This window comes from Vipera berus, assembly GCF_964194415.1.
Source record: "Vipera berus genome assembly, chromosome: Z".
NCBI lineage: Eukaryota > Metazoa > Chordata > Lepidosauria > Squamata > Viperidae > Vipera > Vipera berus.
In genome coordinates this window covers 13,553,752-13,563,219 of record NC_138205.1, presented here as the reverse complement: position 1 = coordinate 13,563,219, position 9,468 = coordinate 13,553,752, and the positions used below count along the sequence as shown (strand labels likewise).

Below are 9,468 nucleotides of genomic sequence, written 5' to 3'. Positions count from 1 at the left end.
TGGGTGTGGCCTACTGGGTGGGCGTGGCTAGAGTGCGTATGACCTACTGGGTGGGCATGGCCAGCTCTACATCGTTCACATCAAGGGTGCCTATGGGGGCCTGGGCAGGAGTGGGACAGATCTGGGGGTCTCTGGCAGAAGGAGGGTCTCTGGGCCAAGGCAGTGGGGGCCGTTCCCTCACTGTTTCCAGGATGGCTTCGCGGGCCACATGAAACCACTTCACGGGCCGGATCTGGCCCTCGGGCCTTGTGTTTGACATGTCTGATCTAGGGGAAATGTCAATACATACTGCAACTCCATGTATTACATGCCATATGCTAAATAAATACCCCACAGCTTGGCTGGCTATACCTAGCTTGGTTTTTGAAGAGCTGCTATGTCCTAAGCAATGGAATCTTAAACCAGAGACCTGCACAGCTTCTTTTTTTCCTTTGGCAACAGTGCCCATCACAATTTCACTGTGACCTGTAACATCTTGTTTGATCTACATGTTGAATCAAATGTGGCTTGCTACACTTCGTTGCTGTCAGCTGGGCCCTTTCTGATTTGATCTGACCTCAATTAGTTCCCTGTTCCACAGATCGGTGTATGACTTTAGCATCTGCTCAGCTTTTCCTTTTTTCCAAAAAGCGATAAAGTTGTTTTCTTTTCACCTTCCACTCACCTGCTTTGTTAAACTATCCCTTGTGGGAAGTTGCTGGCCATCGTCCCAAATTCAGGAAAAGTTCAAAGGAAGTTGCTTTGGCCAAACGACTCAGAGGAGGAGGAGGGGGGTGTTGAAGAGCTTGCTGAGAATAATATTGAGGCTCCACAGAGCCCTCAGCCAGGCCCCTCCCACCTGGTCACGACGGAGACCCAGCTGTGTGAGCCTGACAGCGTGGATGAAGATGACCCACAGCTGGCCCTGTTCAAGGACGCCCGACGCAGGAGGCAGTCAATCAGGAGTAAACAGAGGAAGGTAATGGGGCACCTCGGAAGGAGGCAGAGAGAAGCCACGCCCTGAACTGTATTTAAGGGGGAATGCGTGGGAGGGCTGGTTTGCTGAAGGCAACCGCTTGGATAGTTCCTGTTTCATGGTTCGTGTTTGCTCTCTTTGCTCTGTGTTTTTATGTTAATAAATTTGGCAGGCTTAATTCCAGCCTCTTGCCTTCTTGTAAAAGGGGTTGTCCCTGCCTTTTCTGCAGGGCCGGTAGCAGGCTGGTACAGAACACTTCTCGCTTTAGTGCCCAGTTGAGGTCTAGAAGGGCACGCACACATCCAGGAACTCAGTAGGGTCTGGACTCAAAAGGGAACTTGGTAGGCGTATACTGGGAAAGATCCAGAGGACAGGCAAGCATGAAATTTGAATTCTAAGCCGTCCAGAATCCTTGATTAAGATGGGCAGCTATAGAAACTGAATAAATAAAGCGCTCTAGAACTTTGCACCAGGGAACTTGCTTTAAAAGGAGGAGGAAATTAAGGGATGTAGTTACAATCTGGAGGCTGTACTTACATAATGGCTAGGGTAAATACTCGGTTAAGTCATTCTGCGGAGTTCTTGTGCTTTGCTGAGGCTGTTTAAGTAGCAAATGCAGCTGACATGTGAATTCAGTCAGCAAAGCATAGTTTAACAAACTATGCTTATTTAATCAAACTACGGCTCTTAAGGTTGACTATGACTGAGACTAGCACTTGCGTTCAGCACTTGGGATAATTTCAGTTGCCTCCAGGACTTTCTTGTAAGAGGTATAAATTGAAGAGCCGAACAGTACTGGAGTTGCCTTGCTGTTTTTTGAACTACCCATCCACAGATATTCCCATGGAAATGAAACATGTAGCTTTCTTTATAGACAGAAGCCAAAAAACAGAGAAATTCATTGTTATGGAACAAAGCAAAAAAAAAAACTTAACCATGATAACACTATTGGTTATACAGCAACAGATTCTACTCAAGGCCACTAATTCCCATCATCCCCTGCTTCCAGCATGCCCTCACTCAGATATATCCCTTTAGGCTCTGTCTCTTGATCCACCATATCCTTAGTTTTTAAAGTTCTCCCAGACATCATAAAAATCAACTCTAGCTCTGATGAGAATAATATATATTTATTTATTTATTTATTTATTTATTTTATTAAATTTATATATTTGCTTGTTTAACTTAATCGTTGGCCATCAAGGAGGCTTTCCAATCATATATTTCTACTGCACAAGTCCTGCAAGGTAATTGTGGCTTAAGATGCTTATAGCATCTTAAGTCTTCTAGTTATCTGCTTACTCAGATAATTAGCAACTGGCTAGATTACATCAAAAACCATGGACCTCGAACCTTATTGCACTTAGAGGTGATTGAGGTAGGCAGAAAAACACGGAACTGGTCTGTAGTGATGTGGAATGGATCAACAATCCATCTTCAGAAGCAAAGGAATGATAGAATATGAGCTGGATCTTGCTGCCTTCCAGATAATCTTTGAAGCATGCTAAATTAACACCATGCAAGCAGATGGATAAACACTAGGACAGAAGTAAGAAATTGAACGGGAGAGGTTGGAATGTCTGACATGATGGGAACATTGAAGATCTCAAAGTTATTTTGAAAACAGTTTGGGACTTTGGCTGGAAAAAAAATGCCCTTGCTGAGTTGAGAATTGAGGCACTGAGGCACTCAGCCAAAATCTAAAACTATTTCTTTGGTAGTGACATTTCCACACGGGAAATAGAGGGTCCACCCATTCCTGTGGAGCTTAGGCCTGCTGCCAAAGGTCATCTGAGGGCAAAAAGGTAGATCTTTTACAAATGTCTAACATCACAACCCCAAGCCAGTCAACACAGGGCCATAGCTTGATATGTTTGGCACATCTGAAATCCAGGAGCTTTCCAGTCCCCAACTGACATTCCTCCAGAGCATCTCTCCGTTCAGGTTGTCCTGTGCCTACTTCTCCACTTGCTTCTCTGCTGCAATCTCTTGCAGCCACCTGATTGTGCGATTCCGGCTCTCTTGCCAGGTGAAGCGGGGTTTGTATCCGAAGTGCCATAGGGCCTTGTCAGTCTTCACGGTGAAGGTGGTGCTGACGATCGCCACGGTGTAGGTGTTGAGGATGGGGGCATACACGCAGAAGGGCTTCAAGAGCCACTGCAGAATAACATTGACCAGACCTATCAGCCGGAGGAGAAAGAACGGCACGAGGGGACGGGAACCCAAGAGGCGGAAGCCGCACGGCCTCAAGAACTCCATGTTAAAGTCTTCGTAGCTCTTGTAAGGAGAGTCATCATAGCAATAATAAACTTGGCCCCCGATGGTTGAAGGGTCCTCTTGGATCTTCTGAGCCACCAGCAGATGCATCCAAGCCACGTTGCCTACAGAAGGGGCAAGTTGGGAGACCAGAAAGATCAATCAAGTGAGCGACGTTTCACTGACTGACACCACTTTTGTGAAAATACAGGGATAACATGGAGACACAATAACGCAGCATGGTTTACGCAAGCCAACACCATAGGAATAAGATCTCAAATGTATATTTAAAAATAGCGCTTCGTACATTCTACAGATTAAAAATCAAACACGAGGTCTGATCACACAAGACACTGAAATAGACACAACAAATTGTTTGTTTGTGTGTGTGTGTGTGTGTGTGTACAAGTGTGTTTATTTTTGAGAAAATTAAAACAATTAATCAGTGGAATGACTTGCTTCCAGAAGTTGTGGGCGCTCCAACACTTGAGGTTTCTAAGAAGAGATTGGACAAGCATTTGTCTGAAATTATATAGTGTCTCCTGCTTTAGCATGGGGTTGGACTAGAAGACCTCCAAGGTCCCTTCCACCTGTTATTTCCCAACTCCTAGTGGGAATGGGGATTTTTGGGAAGGAGTTAGGCCTTGCTCTCACTTATACTGCAACAGACATAGCAAATAAATCCAGCAGCTAAACTGAAGTGGTTTTCTTAAAAAAAAGAAATATCTCTTACAACAGGGTTTTCACATTGCCTGTCCAAATCCCGGTCCTAAGTAACTTGTGGGGGCTACACACTCAGTTGAAATCTGATCAGGCTTACCCAGACAAAATGCAAACAATGTCAAGACTCACTGCAAACTTTGCTCCTTTTTTATGTGTGCAAAAGAAGGGTGGCTGCTGGCTTGGAAAGTCTGAGAAATGCTGTGAGAAATACTAAGGGGTGTGTTTGTTTTTCATCTGACCCAATGAAAACATTATTTTTATTCACGGGGAGAGGAAAGTTTCCATACATACATCCGTTCTTTCTCTAACAGGGCCCAGGGTACTCCAAACTTTGAGAACCTGCCCTGAACAACGTGTCAAATTAATAATACGAATTCACATTGGTCTTGCTTTGTGGGTCTGAATTTTATATCCAAAAGCTCTGGCCACCGAATGGTCATTCAGAAATGCACTTGACAGCAGAGGCCTGGCTGAAGGTTCTTAAGAAATCCCAATAAAAGAGAACATCTGCAGCTCAGGGTTGAACTGTGGGGTCCTTGCTGCTCATACATCGGAAACTTGACATCTGAACATATTGTTTGCTTGCAAATATTTCATTACCTGACTAGGTAATATCGTCATTGAGAAGGAGTGCGGGGTTTGCTAAGAATTTGCCCTGCCAGTGTTAGCAGAGGTGTGACACTGGATAAACAGTCTAGTAGAAAACAATATCCTAATCAAGGAACTACCAAGGGGGAAAAAACCACACCCCACCAACAAAAGCAAGGAAAGTTACTATATAAAAACATATTAGGGTTAAAGAAACACTTGTATAACAGTCACCACTAGGAGGCGTTGAAGTGTAACCGTTCTGGCGGGAAATGGTTTGGCGGGAAGTAGAGGTTCAATCTGATTGGCTGACTGCATACCTGGCAGGGTATATAAAGAGTACAGGTAACCCCTAGCCAGTAGTACAGTTATGGTCACCAAATAAAGAGCTGTTTGACTGTACTCATCTGCCTGGCATCATTCCTACTGTTCAGAACCCACTACACAACAATTACCTAGTCAGGTAATGAAATGTCTGCAAGCAAAGAACCAAGCTCAGAGATCACCAAGGACCCCGCAGTTCTTAAGAAGTTCAGAGCCTGATATAAAGAAGCACATATGTACAGGAACATGCACAAGAAAGAGTAAAAAAAAAATCTAAATAAAAGAAGGTGGGCCAAGAAAGCACCAGGCATCAGCGCAACTTACCTACATAGACCCTGCCATGCTCGACAGAGGCCGGGACAGCCCGGATCATGTACTTCTTCGTCACCAGCCCTTTCTCATAAAAATCCTTCATCAGCAGATGGTTCTCCCCATAGATGCCTGTTGGGCGAAGGGCACAAGTCACTAGCTGCTTCCCGTTGGGCATCTGCAGAAAAAAAGAGATTTGCTGTTGCTGATTGGCACAATGAGCAGGTTGTGGGTGGACAATCCACCATCGAGACAAGTTAGAAGCTGGTGGCAGAGTCTTTACTTAGGTGTTGGTTTGCTGGACTCTCATCCCGAGTTTTCCTGGAGATTAAGGCAAGGGATCTAGCCATCCTTCCTCGTGGCTTCCCCTAACAAGAAGCATATGAGGCAGGCTAGCTAGGCCAATGGAGAGGACCACCAGACCCAAAATTACTTCTCCCGTGAACTTTCACAGCTGAAAGTGGACCACACCTGGGCTTCTCCAGTCAGATTCCACTAACAACTCAATGAGCTAGACTGGGCTGAGACCATACATGGCCCAGGGATATTGAGTGAACGTCCCTCATTCAGGATGGATTTGGACCTCGGCCTTCCCTCACCATGATGTATCACTGGCTGCTGTAATCAAGACACCAGCACTGGATCCAAGAGGTCTAGGGTTCAAACCCCACGAAATGACGGGGGGGGGGGAAACACAGGGAAGGCAGTGTAACAGCACTATGCAGCATTGTACGCCAACTAGACACAGGGACAGTCTCTTCCTTTGTGCCCTCACTCTGCTGAACACCTAATTCTCGCAGCTGACAAAATACAGTACTAAGTGGGTTGTTGTTGGGTGTTTTTTTTGCCTACGGGTATGTATATTAACTCACAGGGTGTGGCCGCAGTTTTATTATTTATCCCCTTTATTATTTTTTACTTCCTCCTTTTCATTGGCTGCACACTTTAGTAGTATCCTTATATTGTGTTGTTTTGCAAGTACACTAAAGTTCTTGTGTACCAGAGACAAATTCCTTGTCTGTCTAAGCACACTTGGCCAAATAAATAAAATATATAATTATATAAGTAAGCATAGCTCCTTCAAGTAGCCTTCCCCATCCCTGTATCCTGCAGACAACTTAACCTGCAATGCACAAATCAACCCACAGCCAGCTCATACTGGCTAAGCCTTTTGCACAGCACCAGTTTTAAGGAAGCTGCTACAGATCAAGCGACAGGCAGGGTTTGAGACAGAAGGGCCCCCAAAAGCTTGGTTAATAGTTATCGGTTAACTCAGAAGACATTCAAACTCCTCTCTCAAGTTCTAGCTTACCAATTGCCCATTGGCTTCAATGACCAGTCGCTCAGCCTTGGCTTTACTAAGTGGGTATGGATGTTGGTGGATGCTCTCATATTTCGTGTCCTCGTTGCCCCTGCAAGCAAGGAAGAAAACATCACAGACAATCAAAATCCGGTGCTTGCAACAGGTGACACCAAGAGCAGCTAACCAGATTACAGTTAATAAGGTTATGCATCTTAAATACACTTCAGCGCTGTTCAGCTAAATCCAGTGCAATTGCATTAGTGGTTGCTGCCTCCAGCATTACTTAGGAGAGGACAAAGTTCCTAAACCCTTAAATGATATGAGGAAGAACGGGGAGGGGGGGAATCTGTTATTCCCTTGACTCCCCCATGACGGAAAGGGTTGTTTCTAAAAGGTGTTGAGACTCTACAAAGAGGACAGAGAAGAGCAACAAAGATGATCAGGGGACTGGAGGCTAAAACATATAAGGAACGGCTGTTGGAATTGGGTATGTCTAGTTTAATGTAGAGAGGGACGAGGGGTGACCTGATAGCAGTCTTCCAATATCTCAGGGGCTGCCACAAAGAAGAGGGGGTCAAGCTATTCTCCAAAGCACCTGAAAGTAAGACAAGAAGCAACGGATGGAAACTAACCAAAGAGAGAAGCAACCTAGAACTAAGGAGAAACTTCCTGACAGTTAGAACAATTAATCAGTGGAACAACTGTGTTAAAGCTGTGAATGCTCCAACACTGGAAGTCTTTAAGAAGAGACTGGATAGCCATTTGTCTGAAATGGTATAGGGTTTCCAGCCTGAGCAGGACTAGATGACCTCCAAGGTCCCTTCCGACATCATCATCATCATTATTATTATTATTATTATTATTATTATTATTATTATTATTATTATTATTATTATTATTATTATTATTAGGTTTTTTCTATATGCAGCCATTAAAGGTACAAGGATACAGGTAGTCCTTGACTTACGATCACGGTTGAACCCAAAATTTCTGTTGCTAAGCGAGACAGTTGTTAAGCAACCTTTCTTGCCACAACTGTTAGGTGAATCCCTGCAGCTCTTAGTAACCTGGTTGTAAAGTGATTCTGGATTCTTCATTGGCTTCGGCTTTGGTTATCAGAATGTCGCAAAAGGTAAAAAAATACAATCGTCATGCATTTGAACCAGTTGCCAAATCTCCACATTTTGATCACGTGAACATGGGGATGCTGCAACGGTCCTACGCGTGAAAAACGGTCATAAGGCATTCTTTTCGGCACCCTTGTAACTGAATGGTGACCGAATAAATGGTTGTAAGTTGAGGATCACTTGTACCCTGCAGTGAAAATTTTTCAAATTTGCAAGCCTTGGGGTGACTAGGCTTCTAAACACGAACCACAGTCAAGTTTCCCTACTTTTTAAAAGGGAGGACGGACCCCAACAGATTGGCCCACACCCATAGAGAGCGCTATGCCTTTAAAACTCCTTCCCCCATCTGTCTCCATGGTGACTGTTAGTAACCATACGTCACGGTGTTGCTAGGAGAGCCCCGGGGAAAACCTTGAGTAGGGCCAAAACATCTGGGCCCGTCCTAAATCAGGGGAACTCCCTGTTATTCACAGCCAGCATTGAAAGTTAACTCTTTAGGTGTTTGCTTCTATTTAGAAAATATGCATGTTTAGCCCCTTCTATAGCTAAAACAGTATGAGAAGGCTCGAAAGAATAAGAAACTCCAAAGTTGACCAGATTAGAACATAAAATAATAGGGTTGCAAAAAGGCCTTGGTTGTCTTCCAGTCCAACCCAAGGGAAATTCAGCAGAAATTGTAGAAAAACTCACCAGTTTACTTCACCTAGTGGAGTGCTGCATCATCATCATCATCATCATCATCATCATCATCATCATCATCATCATCATTATTATTATTATTATTATTATTATTATTATTATTATTATTATTATTATTATTATTATTTATTATTATTATTATTATTATTATTATTATAAAAAGTAGCTCATACCTGTAGAAATGGTGGCCTTTTATGTTAGGTCCTACGACCTCCATGCTACTGGTGTAAATCAGATACTGGACTCCTTGTGTGACACAGGCCTCAATTACGTTCTTGGTTCCTAGAGGGAAAGAGGGGAAAAGGGGATGAGAGGAGAAGAGGAGGAGGAGGAAGAGGAGAAACAATGCAAAACACGGCAGTCCACCACAGCCCTCCCGGTCTAGAAAAGAAACAGCTCTGCCAGGAATGAAAAAAAAAAGAAGGAATGAAATTTGTGAGGTTTTTTATTGAGTAGGAACCAATTGTTTTTGCACCTCGCTTTCCCGCAGGAACCAGAGGCAACCAGGGCCTCTCCTCACTGGTGGGATTCAAATATGGGAACAACCAATTCTCTGTGTGGATGCCGCTTCCGGAAGTCCATGCTGGGCCTGGGCAGCAAAAAATTAGCTACTGGTTCTGCCGAATTGGTGAGAACCAGCTGAATCCCACCACTGCCTCTCATGTTCGCACATCTCCAAACGCTGCAATGCGAAGCCAAAGGGTGCAAATAAACGCATACAGGTAGTCCTTGACTTACGACCACGATCGAGCCCCAAATTTCCACTGCTAAGTGACATAGAGTGAATTTTTGTCCCATTTGACGGCCTTTCTTGCCCTAATTGTTAAGTGAACGGTTGTTAAGTTAGCAATACGGTTGTTAAGCGAACCTGGCTTCCCCACTGACTTTGCTGGTCAGGAGATCGCAAAAGGGGAATCACATGACCCCGGGACATTTCAACTGTCGTAACTACATGTCAGTTGCCAAGCGTCCGAATTTTGATCATGTGACCATGGGGATGTTGCAATGGTCAAAAGGGTGAAAAACGGTCATAAGTCACCTTTTTCAGTGCAGTTGTAACTTTGGTCGCTAAATGAACTGTTGTAAGTCGAGGACTACCTGTATGTTTGGTGGCTGAACCCCATTTTGCCCACCAGCATGCATCTGACTTTCCTTGAGAAATATTAAACGTGATTTGCAAAGCA

General features: G+C 44.2%; 1 protein-coding gene across 1 annotated transcript in view; it reads right to left on the bottom strand.

Annotated features, from left to right (window-relative positions):
* Window positions 1-2,083: 2,083 nt before the first annotated feature.
* LOC308679073 (3 beta-hydroxysteroid dehydrogenase type 7-like) overlaps window positions 2,084-9,468 on the bottom strand; it is a 71,658-nt gene continuing 64,273 nt past the window's right edge. The window contains exons 5-8 of the mRNA XM_081346308.1: window positions 8,458-8,566; window positions 6,468-6,567; window positions 5,171-5,333; window positions 2,084-3,336 (exon numbers count right to left, since the gene is read on the bottom strand). Coding sequence (XP_081202434.1) covers window positions 2,912-3,336; window positions 5,171-5,333; window positions 6,468-6,567; window positions 8,458-8,566 — 797 coding nt within the window. The 3' untranslated portion in view covers window positions 2,084-2,911. The remainder of the gene's footprint in view (window positions 3,337-5,170; window positions 5,334-6,467; window positions 6,568-8,457; window positions 8,567-9,468) is intronic.